The 16532-nt window shown below is 36.3% G+C and overlaps 1 protein-coding gene across 3 annotated transcripts in view; it reads left to right on the top strand.

Moving 5' to 3' along the window:
- Positions 1–5484, top strand: part of LOC148941450 (methyltransferase-like 26) — a 43177-nt gene extending 37693 nt beyond the window's left edge. For 2 of the 3 annotated variants that reach the window (XM_089103809.1, XM_089103811.1), the window contains exon 2: positions 4003–4777. In XM_089103809.1, the coding sequence (XP_088959935.1) occupies positions 4003–4636 (634 nt within the window). In that variant the 3' untranslated portion in view covers positions 4637–4777. Of the gene's footprint in view, positions 1–4002 lie in introns of all 3 variants that reach the window. The other variant, XM_089103810.1, reaches the window with a different exon arrangement.
- The last annotated feature ends 11048 nt before the right edge of the window (positions 5485–16532 follow it).

Here is a 16532-nt window from a genome sequence, read left to right as displayed (position 1 = left end):
TAGTGACGGTGAAAAAAAGGAACTGTTTGCAGAGCAATATAAAAAAGAAATGATGAGACAGACCCCCAGACGACCTTCCTTTTGTATTCTGCCAAAATCCTGCTTACATAAACTTTTTCTTGAAAAACCTTTCCTTTTTGAAGAGATGGAGTAGGCAATTGACCTTAGCAACCAGAGGTCTACTCCTGGAAATGATGACATACATATAACGTGGATTACACAAGCTCCAGAGATATTTAAATTTGCACTTCTGCAGATTTATCATCATATGTGGACCCATCATTCCAAGATCATGGAAAATAGCCATCCTCAAGCCTAACCAGCCGTCAAACAATATTAAATCTTACAGACCAATTTCAGTGCTAACAACACTAGATAAAATACCGGAGCAAATGATTTCAACTAGGGTTGAATGTTTTGTAGAAATAAACAACCTCTATCCCCTTGAACAAACAGGATCCCAAAAGGGACACTGCTCACAGGACAATATTGCTTGCCTAGAGCATGATATTTCAACTTCCTTTAATCAAGGATATTCAACCATTGCCATGATTTTTGATTGGATTGATGCCTATGGTAGTGTCATTCACCAGAAATTACTGGAGGTGCTAATAAATCTTGTATTTTCCGTTGGGGTTGTGGTCCTTATTGATGATTTTCTTAACAACAGAACATTTGCTGTGCAGATTGGTAATTCCAGGAGCCATGAATGCACTATTAAGGAAGGTTTACCCCAAGGAGCAATCCTTAGTCCCCTTTTGTTTAATCTATATATATCTGAGTTCCAGTTTTGTCATACATCGTTTGGGCTTTATGCAGGTGACCTAGTAATATGGAAGTTAGAAATGTCCTCGAATTAGTCTGAGATCTTCAACAAGACATTAACATAATCTTTTGCTTCTCAGAAGCATTAGGTCTGTCTATCTCCACTTCTAAAACCAAAGCTATTATATTTACTAGGAAAAAACATGCATCCATGCCAAATATTGCTTTGAATAGCTTCCCCCCTAAATTACAAATCTTCAGTAAAATTGTTGGGAATTGTTTTTGATTCCAAATTGAAATGGTAGGATCACATCAAATCACTCAGGAGTAACATTATCCAGAAACTGGCTCTTCTAAAAAGTCTTGCTAATTCCAAATGGGGTCCATCACCTAAAAGAATGATTGATTTTATAAAGTTTATATTAGAGCAAATATGGAATATGGCATCCAGTTTTTTGCTAATAGTTCCTCACGTATGTTTAACATGCTGGAGTCACTACAAAATTCTGCAGTCTGCATTGCAATGGGATTTCATAAGCATACACCGATTCTTAAAATTAGAAAACTATCAGGGATCACCCCTCTACAGGAAAGCGCATTGCTTCAAAGAAGCCGGTATTTTACCAGAGCACAAGCATACGGTAATCAGCATTTTGTATATAAGAAAATATTTAATAATCCTCCCCCTATGACTTCAGTGTCTTCTTCCTGGAATTTTATCTAAAGGAGTTTCCAGAGTGGTCTTCTCAGGTGATGGACTCTTTTCCCTTTGTGATTTCCCCACCATGGTAGATGGTCCATGTTGAGTGGCTTATGGGCATGCTAATAAAAAATAAATCATGCTATTCAGCCCAAGATGTTAATATAATCTTTGAAAATTGCGTGAATGAAGTTTTCCCAGTTATGTAAATTTCTACACGAATGGTTCTGTTAAAGAATCAAAAGCTGGGGTAGCTACCTGTATCCCGGACCTAAACTTGAATATTTACGCCCATCTTCTGATTAATTCATCAGTACTTTGAATTATATGCAGTACGACTTGCATTAGATGCCTTAATTGATCTGAAGACCCCTTCAAGGAACATTCTGTTCCTGTCAGATTTGCTTTCTTCATCCAACTTCTTAGCCAAATAAAGTATACTAATGACCTTGACCTGAAAGGGATATGCCGAAAAATCAGTTATCTATTTTCAACTGGATATTCCATAGCATTTCTTCATATTCCAAGCCATAAAGAAATCAAATATAATGAAATGCCAGATAATTTTGCAAATAAGGCAGCAGATATTCCTCCCCCAAGAAATTTCAGGACATTCAGTTTTATAGAGGTTGTTGAGCCCAAACAAAAATTGCTCACCAATGTTTTGTGCATTGTCCTTTCAAATCTAAGGACTTTAATATGCCCTACTATAAACTAAAAGCTGGAACTATTTTTATTTAATGCTGATCTGTTTAAATGGGGAATCCACCACACACCCCTATGCAGAAATTGCCATCAGACTTCGGAAAATGCACAACATATTCTCTTTGGAGGGAACCCAAGGGATCAAGATTCGAGGAGACTGAGAAATTACTGTGATCAACTGAAGATCCCCATATCATATGATGCTCTTATTAATTGCTCTTTTTCACATGATTTGGAAGCCACAATCTATAGGTTGATGATAATGATCCTAAAAAGATGCCATTATTACTATCCGCTTGCTGACTGTAATCAACTAGCAGATATTCTTTGGGATATGGCTAGAATAATTCATAACCAGTGAATGCTTTCCTGGAATTTCATAGAGGTGAAAGGACCTCCCGCTGGATCCACAGACCTCATGAAGCTATAGGAATAAGTTGCTAAGGATAGGAATAAGTGAAGATGAAAAGGTGATGTTCGGAAACAAGAAGATCAATCAAGTGGATAGCCTCGGTAGTATTATTAGTAAAGATGGTGGGTGCTTTGAGGATGTTAAAATTAGAATAGCCAAGGCTCAGGGTGTTCTTTCACAGTTGAAAAAAGTTTGGGAGAATAGGAAGATAAGTCTGCAATTCAAGGTTAAAATATTGGGTACTTACATGTTATCCCAACCACACTCAAGAAGTTTGATCTGTTTAAAAGCGGTTTTTCTGTGTACACTTGCTGATAATTAGCTTCGCCTGAGTGAGATAAACTACTATGCAGGTATATTTTAACTCAATATTTAATATATAGAGTAGGTAAGGTTAGGTATTTAATATATTTCGTTTTGGGCAAATTTTGTTACTAAAGTATCATATACCATATTTCAAACAGTAGCATGGGTGCCCATAAGCTGAATTTGAGGGGGGGGGGCAGACCTGGTCTTATTGGCCCTTTTAATGCTATATAATAAAAATCTCAGAACAAAATATAAAACTAAGGCAGCATCATTCAGCCAGGGGGGGGGGGGGCGGGCGTCCTCCTTATGGGCGCCCATGAACTGTAGGCTGTACAAAAAAAGTGGTTCAATCCTGCTTATTAGGGCTATAATGAGAGAAACATTGAGATGAATAGGGCCCATTCTGCAGATGAAGGATGACAGATTATCCTTATTGGCCAATCATATAGGGCTAAAAGGAAAGCAGGTTGTCTGTGGTGAGGGAGGGAGGATGTTGTAAAGAAAGATTTTAGGGGAATAGAAGCTTTCTGGAAGGGTGTAAAGAGAGACTTTGATTAGATTGGAATGGAGGAGGGGTGTCTGTTACTGTGTTGGCCTCAGGTGGCTTGGTGCTGTGGTGAGTTATTAGTAGTAGTATTGGGTTGTGTAGTGTAGAAAATACAAAGCAAAATACTACACTCGTTCTCTTATGTTGATACAACTTAAGGTTTTTCTTGGTCCTGTCTACATCCTCCTTTAAAGCTGACCAGAAAATACCTATATATGGTTTTTCTAACCCATTTTTAGAAAGAAGCTTTTTTGGTCCTTTTCCAGGCTCTCTAACCCTCTCCAAATAAAAATGTTTGGTCGCCATAGCCCAACAGAAATCCTTGAAAATTTGAAGCCAATCAGGAATGAAAATTGGTTTTGCACTTTTTAGTCCCTGTGTTTGGAGGGGGGCCATGGTTCTAACCTAAAGTTTATCTTATGTATGGAGGTCAGCTTAGCCCAGGACAGTTTGAAATAGCAATCTGTTCAGAAAACACCCTTTTTTGCCCTTCTTCATGAGTAATGCTTTTCCTTGTTGATACCTGTTTTACATCTTTGGCTTAAAGAATATTCTGTATTTTAGTTATCACATCAGTATGGCGAAACAGTTTAGTGCAGCAGCTGACAGAAACAAAGATCCCATTCTGCTACAACTCAAGAAATATTACAAGAAATATGTGAATCCTGTAGAAAAAGAGCTATGTCTTGAAATTTCTTCTGGAACAGGTCAACATATATCCCATTTTGCTAAACATTTTCCAAATATCATATGGCAGCCATCTGACTGTAAGGACTCTAGCTTTTCAAGCATTTCTGAATATTGCAAAGGACTAATTAACGTTAATCAGCCTATAATTATAGATGTTTTAAAAGAGCATAGTGAATGGAATATAGAATCAAAATCAGTAGATTATGCTTTGAATATTAATATGATCCATATCACACCATTAGAATGCAGTTATGGCCTTTTTCAAAATGTATCAAAAGTATTAAAGACAAACGGCCTTTTGATCACATATGGACCATATTCAATTGATGGAAAAATAACTCATGAAAGCAATTTAAGCTTTGATTTGGCTTTGAAGGAGCAAAACCCTGCTTGGGGATTAAAGGATATCAGTTTATTAGAAAAGATTGCTTCTTTAAACGGTATTAAATTTCTAGCTTTAGAAGATATGCCATCAAATAATAAGTTGATTGTGTGGCAAAAAGAGTAAATATGGGCATTTCTTTCAGGAATTGGCAAAATGTCAAAACAAACAAATATAGTGGATGCAAAATCTGAGCTTGCAGACTTGGTAAGGCGAAGAATGGAAGTGACTGAGACTCTTGCCAATCTAGAGCGACAAATTTATGCATTTGAAGGTAGTTATTTAGAAGATACACAATTATATGGAAATATTATCCGAGGATGGGATAGATATTTGTCAAGTGCAAATAAAGCTGGTGGTAACATGGATAAAAGAAATAGGAAATTCAAAGAAGCTGAGAGACTTTTTTCAAAGTCTTCCATCACCTCAATGGCAGCAGTTAGTGGCAACCCAGATCTGAATTCTGATAAAATATTCTCTGATAGAAATAGTGAATCTGAGCTGGGGAATAGTGGAAGTGAAGACAATTCAGAAGATACTAAAAGCAAGAGTAGTCGTAGTAAACAGAAGAAGAGCAACAAGAAAATGAAAGGGATTAAATAATTTGTGATCTGTTTTTAGAAATCCTGATGCTGAAAAAAGAAAAAACATTTCTCTGATAGGGATTGTAAATATGAACTGGTAATTAGTGAAATTAAAGAGGCTTCAGAAGATATTAAATTAAAAATTAGCCACAAGAAATAGAAGATTAGCTACAAGGAGATGAAAGCAATCAAACAATTTTTGATCTATTCCTAGAAATATAGATCGTGAAAAAAGTTAGAACTTTCTATACAAATTTTTCAAACGGGAATTTGTGGACTTTTGCATAATGGAAGCCACCTTGAAGTGTTTCAAGATAATAATTTAGTATAGTATATTACACTTGTGTCTATAATTTATGCTTGTCTTCTAATATATGCATAAAATGATTATTAGAATTGTTCAAGTTTTTAAACAGCTATATGTAAAATATTGATATTGTGGTGAAATAAGCTAGAACATTTTATGGGGTGCATTATCATTCTAGGATTCCATAATCTGAATACCACTTCTTGTATCAAACAATAAATAATGTTAATAGCTAAAACACAGGTCGGTTTAAGTGGTAAAACTATATAGCTTCAGTTGAAGGCTAATCTTAGATTTTAGACTAGAATAGAGCATGATCTATGTTCAATGATCTCTAATTTTGTATTTATCTCCTCTTGCATTATTCTTACAAGAAGATAAATTAATTGGTTATGTTGTTCAATTTACTGGGAGGACTTTTATTTACTAATATGCACGAAAGTGACCTAGACCACCCCAGACTCTTTTTTGTACAGACATGTTGTCAGTAACAATGTAGATTTTAGTTATTTGCACCAAAGATATTGTTCTCCCTTTTTATAAAATTCTTTGTTGTCATGTGCTTTCAATTTTCTTGAGTGCAAACCGGACCTTAGCTTCTTTGGGGCTTGCACAAATTTCTGAGGTGGAATTTCCTCCATGATATAAAGACTGTTACTGTTTAGATTAGCACACTTGTAATAATATGCTTTCATAAATTTTAGTATCTGTGCATAGCCTTCTTTCACACAAAATGGGATATATAAAGAACAAAGTTGCTTAAAAACTCAGCCTGTTGAGTGGAATTTAACTCTATATCATTCAGTAGTCGAGTTATAATTGTACAATGTAGAGTGGAAAAAATATTGGTATCACTGTTGAAAATTTCATTTTAAACATTTCCTTGTCTTAACTAATGTTTAAATAGCTCACAAGACCCTAGTAGATTTCTTCTTGGGTCTTGCGATTAAAAGAGAAAAGAGAGGATTAAAACCATTTTAAATCAGGAAAGACTTAACAGCAAACTACTGCTACAACAAAATTGCCATAATGTTGAGCCACCTTGGCTGTGCACGGTGGCATATTTTTTCTCAATGTTACCCTTTTACTGTTGGTACTTAACTGCCTCAAAGGTGTGTAAACTTTCTTTAAAAGATAGCACAGAACTTTAGCAATCATAAATTCCACCAGCATTCCACCAGTAAAGTCATCAATTAACTCCTAGAACATGATCTTTGCCTTTGTTTTTTTCTATTCTCGGCTGTGTGTCCTGTAAAGTAACTTGTAGTCACCCCTTCAGTGGCGTCAATTGGTGGGGGATGGGGTTGGGCACCCCAAGAAGTTCTCCCCTATATTTCGGAATTTTTGTTGAATAATAGCTCTTTTTTGGTATTTTCACAGGAAAAAAAATACCTCACCCTAGGTATTGAAAATGTTCTGAAAAACATGTAACTTTCAGCCTGGATTTGTATGGAAGTTTTCAACATGGTTGCTCCCTTAGTAGGTTAGGATATCTTTATAAAAATACTTAGCTAATTTTCAGTGTTTATTGCCCCCACCTCCTCTTCGGGAAAAAATAACCGAACCCATTCTAACTGGATCCATTACAGTTTTTTTTTTTTTTTTTATCATGGTTGCAGTAGTAGCTATAATCTAGTGAAAGACGATCACGGCCCATTGTAGACCAAAAAATAGCCTGAAACCCCCCACCCCTAAAAATGATGTCGGATCTAAACACAAAAACACCATTGAAATTGCCTTCGCCGAAAACCCTGCACAGCCAACTTACAGAGAAGGGAAAATCCATTGGCTTGAACAACAAGGAAAATCACTTTTTTGTTTGGGAAGCATCTTTTTTTTTTGTTTATTTTCTCTGTAGTTATCAGGGCACTTGAATATCCTATAGAGGTGTTTAATTGGTTATTTTAATGGAAATTGCTACGTCTACGTGCTTTTGTAATTAACAAAACACAATATTTAACATAAAATCACTTTTTTGACAAAAAAAACTGCATTTTTGTATGCAAGATGATATACTTTAAAAGGTGTCTTGGGTAACAGCGATGACAGCGTAGCTCGTTCTTTACTAGTTCTTGGTAAGAAAAAACCGAATGCTTTTTCCTGTGTGTAGCATTTGGCCTTAATCACATTCTTAGGCTTGGGTCTCATTAATCATCAAGATTAAGGTATGCTTTCGCAAGACTTACAGAACCAATCTGCAAGCTAGTCTATCGTTGAAAAAAAATATCAATGACACCATATCTCATAGAAAAAAGGTAAGGAAAAAAGAAAAGCATGAGTAAGGAAAACAGAAAAGTAAGGAAAAAGAAGAAAAAAGAGAAAGAAATGTAAGAATAAAAAGCAAAGGAATTTGGTCATAAATCACATACATAGGTTGGGTTCTGATCAATCAAGGTTGTGGCCAAAAAACTGTCACATGGCTTGCAGAACCAATCTGCAAGCTAATTCATCTTTTAAGTAATATTGATGACATTGTGTCTTATAAGAAAAAGGAAAAGAAAAGAATAACGGTAAGAGACGAATCTATTCCCAGTGGTTTCCAACCAATTTTGGGCCATGCCCCACCTAGGTATTCCTAAAATCCTCATGCCCCCTCGTGATTTTTGATTTATGTAGTTTAAAATGTTCCTCGTATTCATCTGAAGGAAGCTTAAAAGGCCACAGTGGTGCCAACTAGGGGGAGGGGCACGCCCTCTTAGATTTGGAGAAAGACATTTCTATTTCAGAGCTATTTTGGCTTGAATTGTTCACCCCCGTGCTTTTGTTTTTTCAGAGCCATTAAATAACACTGTTACTTTTCAATGACTTTGTTTTGAAATGTTACTTCTCTCCTCATCCTGGAGAATCCTAAATATACCAATAGTAGACAACTTTGTTTTGAAATGTGTAAGACCAGTCCTCTCTGCTGTCTTGCCTGCTGTCATGATCTCTAACTAGGGTTCAGTCGGAAACTAGGTGTTAGCTCTTTAGTTTGTCTTTTTTATTGTTGTGAATCCATAATCAAAAAATGAATAAAAAGCGACAACAATCTTTGGACTTTTTTAGAAATCTGGAAGAAAAATGAATGAACTTCAGTGCAAGAAACTGGCAATAATGTCAGTGCTCAAAGTATCGGGTTACGGGACATGATTTCCCTCACCTATGACAATCTTTCAAAAACAAGCGGGAAAATGACCCAGGTCAACATGAAAGAGTGGCCTGGATTCCCGAACACATTACAGGTTCCAATAGCAGTCGAGAATCTCTCTCGGTATCTCCGTGACGCGTCCGGACCAACCAGCTCAACGTATTCTTGAGAGATATCCGGCTTCCACATCTAACGGAAGGAAATTCCGTGCGCACTACATTAAGACTTCTTGAATGGATTGAAAACTTATAAAACTTGGATTCTGTGTTTTGTTTTGCTTGCTCCCATTTATTTAGAGGGGCTGTAAGGGATGAGGAAACTGCTGGAAAAAGGGCTTTCATCGAAACAGAATTTTGTAAGTGGAAAGACAGTTCGGGTCTATTGAAGACACATGGCGGTAGTAAAAGACATAGGAATTGAATTGTGTGTCAGCATGGACGAAAGTTAAGATAATTAGTACGATACCTCGAGATGTGTAGTGAATGGCCTAAGTCAGTCCAGATCTCAAGACGTTCAAGAAAATAGAAATCATATGAAGTACTTTTTTCGCGCTATTTGCTTTCTTAGCCACCAGGGTCTGCATTTGAGGGGTTATGACGAATCAGAAACATCTGCGAATTTGTTGGTAATTTAATTGAACTGATGAAGGAAATATATAAAGGTGACGAAAAGTGGAAGGCCAAGTTACAGCACCGAATTGGTCACTATTGCAGTCATTAGCCTCAAAACGACGCAGTTACACTGATAGGAAATGCCTTGCGGCAAGACGTTATTTCAGAAGTAAAATCAGCTAGTTACTACGCTATTCTTTTGATGAGACAAAAGATGTTTCTAGAAAAGAACAATTAGCGATCGTACCCATGTGCATATCAAATGGGATAGTAGGCGAGCGACTAATCAGCTGCTGTCATATGCAAATATTAGACCCGGAAAGCTTATCCACCTCTATTTGTGAAACTATTGATGTTGTGTGTTACCCAATTGTATGACGGCGTATTTGTTGTGAGTCAGGAATCCAACGGAGTTCAAGCAATGCTTAGGGAGAAGGTGCCTCATGCAGTTTTTTACACAGTCACGCCCACAGATATCACTTGGTTTTGACTGATTGCCTGAAAAACATCAGCAAACTTTCAAAATTTTTGTCTGTAGTGCAAAGACTGTACGTATTTATATCATGCAACAAAACTTGAAATTAACTATTTGTGGAATCCCAGTGTATTAGCGGCCAAAAAGATTTGTAGTTTGAGAGGACCGTCCAAACTTGCTGGTTCTACGCATACCGCTCTGTTTCAAAGGTGAATGCCAGATTTTATTGTATTGTTGCTATACTAGCCACAGTTTTTGAAAGTTCTGACGGTGAGGCAGCGTGTGAATCAAAAGAACTACTGGAAAAAAGTCAATTTGGCGTGTTTAGTCTCAACTTCGCATACAATGGAAATAGTATTAGTTATTGTAAATTGTTTGTCAGAACAACTTCAACCAAGAAAGTTGGCTGATTTATAAGGCAATTGCACTGATTTCTGGGACATACAGGACACTCCAAAAGCTGAGAAATGATAACAAATAAAATCTCAGACAAAAATATAACCAAATTCTTGGCTTTACACGAGATCCATGAATCAAAGTCACCAAAATCCAAAAACAGTGCTCGGAACAAGAAATGTCAAGCCATTTCCACTTGCCTTAAATACTCTTTCAAATTCAACAACCGATAAACGCAACATCAGTCAGCCAGTTCAATCAGTCTCCGGTAAATTTCTGTTGTTCAAGAGGATAGACCGTTTCACGATAGATAGATAAACTTTTATTGTCACCAAAATCTTCATGGCACTGCCAAATTTCTTTGGTATAGTCACAATAAAAAGCATCAGTCATATTATGCAAGCATACTCATATTATAGTCAGGTTAAAAATTGAATATATAAAAAAAACATTAATCAATCCTCCTGATTTTCGTTGTACATATTTACGAAACTAGGTATAAAACTTTTTACTAACCGCTGATGGGCACAGCGTACCGACTAAAGTTTCTTAACAGGCACTGCAATCCTGCGCGGGAGTCTTTTGTTGTGGATTGAGGGGGGAAAAGGGTTTTGTGGAATGAGTGTATCAGAGATTTTCTTCCGAAATCCATGCAGTTTCTTTCTTCTTTTTTTCAGTGTTTGCACTTTAAACTTTGTCAGCAGCTCTTCATGTGACATTTCTGCCTGCTTTGATACTATCATTAGAGCTCTTTCGATCCTGGCGCTTTGCTCAGTCGACAGTTCAAAATGCCATACAGGAGCTGCATATTCCAGAATTGGGCAAATAAAGATGTAAATATTTGGAGGAGGTGATATGGAGGGGGCCATGTTTCGACATAAGCTTGAGCATCTGCAGCCCAGCATTACCCCTTTTTACTAGACTGGAAGTGTTTGCTTCCTACTTTGAATCAGGGTTAATAATAGCTCCCAAGAGTTTAATCTTCCTTACTTTAAGAGAATCAGAGATAGTTGGTGGAAAACTTGGTTCGGAAAATTTGAAAATGAAATAGTTAAAATTGAAGATCTACTTTCATATTTGAGCTGGAAGCTTTAGTCTTAGTATTATCAGTTAAAACTTTGAGCTTTACTACATTTATTTGCTTCACAAATTTATCCAAGGGTATGCTCTTCAACATATTTCCAGAGGTTTTCACACTCATTAGCAATATCATTGATCATAACTAGAGAAAGAATAGGACCCAGAATGGTACCTTAAGGTACGCCACAAAAAACTGGCTAAGATTCATAAAAAGACTTCTTATATTGTAAAATTTGGAACCTATTTATTAAAAAACTCTGAATCATTTTCACAACAGCAGCATTCACTCTAAAATCAACGAGCCGGTTGAACCGACGTTTCGTGCAAAATATGCCTCTGCTCAACGCTTTATCAGCCTTCTACCTTTCAAGTTCTGTTTTTTTTTTCGAATTTTCAAAAGTTGAAATGGTAATGTGTCATTATCAAGTGATTCTCGATGTTGATGACTATACCCTAGAATCCCAGCTTTCTCTTGTAAAGGTGCATCTTTCAAAATGTGGCACTTTCAAAATGGATCTGCTCCGAGCTGTCGAAATTTTATCTGACCTCCCAAATGCCTTTTCTGCTGTGCTAAAGCTGATGAAGCTAGCGGCTACTTTACCTGTAACCACCACCAGCATTGAACGATTCTTGTCGACATTAGGGCAAGTGAAGGATTATCTGCGATCGACAATGGGAAATGACAAAACTCAGTAATCTCATGATCATGGCCATTGAAAAAGAGGAGACACTGGATTTGGATAGATTAGTTGACGATTTATCCAAACAGCGATGTCACCACTACCCCCTGTTTTAAGCATGTTTGCCCAATCTTGTTCTGTTATTCGCATCTTCGTTCAAAGATGGAAAAAAAATCCTTGCCTCCCCCTAAACTTTCGTGAATTGGGGGAATTTTGGGGGCTTCCTCTAGGCATATTTTATACTAATGAAAAATACCGACTTAATGCAAGACCTTTTATACAATGTATAAAGTCACTGCAAAACTATCATGTATCTCTTTTGCTCTTTAAATGCATTTGAATGTGACCTCATTCATATGAAAAAGGTTTTTTTTCAAAATTGAGGCTCTAAAGTGTTGTCAGCTGAAGGGTGCGCCCCACATTAGGAATCACGGCCCTAACCCATAGTAACAAAAAATTTAAAACACAGTTTGAAAAAACCTGTCAAGTAAGGAAAAATTGACATTTGAAGTTTTTTAGCAAAGAACAAACCACGAATCTAGTAAAGAATAAAACAGGAATATAGTAAGGAGCAAACGTTATCATAGGCAGCGCAATAGCGCTGCCTAAGTAAAGAACAATGTTGGCACGATGCTATGTGCCAACGAATCTATGACTTCGTTAAAGAAGATTCTATATCCCACTGAAGTGTTCACGATTATGTAATTGTTATATCGTTTGATTAAAAAAGAAAAAATATGTGGAGATAAAAAAAGCGAAAAGTAGAAAGTTCGAAAGTGTTGGGGAGAAATGCCAAAATTTGGTTTGACGTTCGTAATGATTAAACCTGCTTGTCAAAAGTTTATGATCATGATGGGCGATCTTAGACCACAGTGATGGTGATCGAGGGGGTGACCGTGGTGGCAGAGAAGAAAACAAAGTTCCTGAATAGTTGTTGCCAACATGTGTTGATAGGTGGTAAGACTTTTAGTTGATAAAAATGCGTAAAATGTCAATTTCACGTAAAAATTACTTAGACCACAATGGTGGTGATCGTGGCGGTGACCGTGGTGGTAGAGAAGAAAACAAAGTTCCTGAAACTGTGGAGTCTTCAGTGACATTTTCGATGTCAGCAGGTTTGGTTCGGTGATGCATAAAATTAGGTTTTCCGAAGGCAGATAATGATTGTGAAAATGCCGAAGAATTCTTATTTGGCCTAAGTGGTGGCTTCGTTTTACTACCACTAGAATTTGGCATTGTGGCTAAATATGGTTAGGATGTAGGATTCTATTTTTATTTAATTTCAATAGAGAATAAAATAGGTACAGAATTTCGTTTCACCAAATTTTGGTCAAGAGATATTCCTGAAACGGTGGAGTCGTCAGTGATATCTTCAATGTCGGCAGGTTGGGTTCGGCGATGTATAAAATTAGGTTTTCAGAAGGCAGGCAATGATTGTGGAAATGCTGAAGAATCATTTGACCTAAGTGGTGGCTTCGTTTTAATGCCATCAGAATTTGAAAGTAAGGTACATCAATTTACGACACAAAGCATTGTGTCGAAATATAGTTAGGACGAAGGAATCGAAGGATTCAGTGATATCTTCAATGTCGGCAGGTTTGGCTCGACGATGTATAAAACTTGGTTTTCAGAAGGCAGATAATGATTGTGGAAAAGTCGAGGAATTCTTCTTTGACCTAAGTGGTAGCTTCATTTTACTACCATCAGAATTTAGAAGTACACAATTTACGACGCAAAGAATTGTGAGGAAATATGGTTTAGATGTAGGAATCAATTAATTGCAATAGAGAACAAAGCAGGTACAGAATTTCGTTCCACCAAATTTTGGTCAAGAGATGTCAAATCAAGTAAAAAGTATTTTTGGAATCTTTCAAAATCTCTTCTAGCCTAATGAAACTGACCACTGAGGTTCAGGACCGTTTGAAACTTCAAACACAAGGGATGGTGCCGAGGAATTACATGACCATGTTCCCCGCTATTCCACTTTCCTTTACCGTTATGGAGGCATAAACATCAATTAATTGATTAAGGAAATCGGAAAGGAGAGAATTGATTTGTATACTGATTGGTATTGCTCGAAATTAAAGTTCATAGAACAGATTGACCTAAAAATAATTAGTCGAGGATTTACTGTCCAACTCACTCTGGGTTGGCAATTTTTTTGGAGAGACTTTCCTAAACAGGCCAAACTTATCAGATTAGTTTCAATCCTCATAAATAAATCAGAGTCAGATCATATTAGATACTTGAGGACGAGATATATGACCAAACTAGAAAACGAAAATAATGACAAAGGGTGTATCGTTAAAGGTAAATACAATGTCAATATAACAATCTAACTTATCCCCTGGGATGCAGAACTATATCGTCAATAAATATTGAGAAGAGGACGCTTTAGAGATATTTTAGAAACAGATAACGAGAGTGAGTTTCCAGTTAAGTACTGTGTTGATCAGTTGAAAAGTTTGTTGCATTGTAAATCTGTCTCAAACCCCTTGCAGTCCACTAAACTGCGGAAAATGTCTGCAATAGAGAGATTTAGGAAAAAGGGAGGACAGTCGAGAGAGAATATTGAAAAGAATGTGAAAAAGTTCAGAGAAAAGCGATCGATTGTACTGGCAGCTAAGAAACAGGCTTAGTCGCAGAAGAAGCAAGAGCGTAATCTGTCAAATAAAAATGGGAAAAAGAATAATATTACACAAAATTCTCCTATTGCTACGGCTGTCCCAATTATCATATGAAGAAATAATGTCGTGTTAAAGATGACATAATTGTTACATTTTTAAACTAAAAAAATTGAGATTTACGAAGGTCTTCGGAATTTTATCAATAAGAAGTTATGAATATTTTTGCAATGGCCTCATATTTTCATTCAAAGTAGCTATGACGTCATTTAAAAGATCGTATATCCCACTGAAATGTTCATGATCACGTAATTGCTATATGTTCCGATTGAATTCCAATATATACGTATAAATTGAAAAGTAGACAATATATATATAATCAATTATTCCTACGCTTTTAAAGAAAAAAAATACTGTCTGTGTATTTGGTCTGCAACCTGTAGCCCCTTTTCTATCTCTTGCTTATCCATCCCCTTGCTCTAATCTTTTTAATTGTTTCTGAGCTCTTATTATATCGAAAGAGAGAGGTCAAGGTGTCAATGGACCAAATTCCAAATAATATTAAAACAGTAGACGCAGCTCTCCTTTGCATAGGGCAGGGACGTATCCAGTAAGGTCTCAGTCCCCCCTCCCAAAATCCTTGACTTTCACGAATTTCTGGCAATTCTTGCCCACTTTATCAAATAAAATTTGTGTTTCTCATCATCACCTCCACCTTAAAAAAAAGTTTCTGTGTACGTACCTGGCACATGATGGCAGTATGTTTTGTCTACCCAAAACAAACCTCAGCTTCAAGTTCCCATTCCTTAAGCCGCAACTAAACTAAGCTCCAAGCTCCGTTGACAGAACTACAAAATGGCGACAGCTCTCTAAACAAAACAGATTTTAGAGTGGAGAAAACAGTGAAAGTCTAACAAAGGTATTTTGGCATACAGTTTGAAAAAAAAACAAGTACCGATGTCTGTGTATTTGGTCTACAACCTTTAACCCCTGTTCTATTATCCTTATTTGTCAATCCCTGAAAATATTGGCTCAATTGATTTTGCACCATGCCAGCATGCATTTGGTAGATTCTCATTGTTTGTTCCATTCTAAAATATCTGTCATTTGTAGTCATTTTTAGGTAAATATGTCGGTATTACTGACTAAATGACTCAACTAAATAAAATTATGCACTGCTTTTATGGCCCTAGACCTGCCTCAACTGTATACTACATCATATGTTGTTACCTTTCGACTTTAATTCCAAAGATTAATATTAACTTATCCTGGCAGAAGGATAATACACCTACTTGAACACACAATTCGGGTAATTTAGGATAGAATATTGATTCATCATGTGGTGATTCTTTCTAATTAAGTCAATTTGGAATTTAATAAAATATTAAGACGCAAATACAAAAGTGTAGAAAAACCACTTTTTATTAAGATAAGGAACATATCCTCCCAGGTGTATACTACAAAGGAAACTGAGAAAATACCACTTCCTAGCTATGTATGTCATTGGGTCCTGATAAGGTGTGGTTGAGGAAATGTATAAAAGATACATTTTATGGGAAGGGGCAGCGAGATACTAACTTTATGTCAGACTGACCTCTAATCTGTTGATTTACAAATACCTTGGAATATTGTCGGATTACTATACAGCCTTAGTTTTTTTTTGGAAATCAAATTTTTCGTGACCTCCTTTTGGATCCATTTCTCAATCATTTTTGTACGCATTTTTGGGAAGGAGCAAATTTCAAAGCCAGTTCAATTGTATCCTGATACCAACAGCTCACACCATCAGACACCAAACTATAACTGGTTTGGTCAACTAATATTTTGGAAACTGTATGCAGTATTACAGAACAATGCTACCAGGTCATCATAAAGTGAGATAAAACCAGAACTTAAATTAGGCCTAGAAAATGGGCTACGTAGCCTAAATGGCTTTATACTATTGAAAGAATGTGAAAATGTTTTGTGTTGAAAAAATATGTGAAAATTTAAAAACCGAAATTGTTATGTATAATTAATCCAAGGCATTTCTAAACCCCATAAAAAATGACAAATCAGCCACATCACCCGGATAAATTAAATTATTAATGGGATTTATATTTAAACTAAAAAAATCAATAAACGTTACTAATATAATT

This window comes from Artemia sp. Qi Xiang Cuo, chromosome 18, assembly GCF_049724085.1.
Source record: "Artemia sp. Qi Xiang Cuo chromosome 18, ASM4972408v1, whole genome shotgun sequence".
NCBI classification, from domain to species: domain Eukaryota; kingdom Metazoa; phylum Arthropoda; class Branchiopoda; order Anostraca; family Artemiidae; genus Artemia; species Artemia sp. Qi Xiang Cuo.
This window is presented reverse-complemented; position numbering and strand designations above follow the sequence as displayed.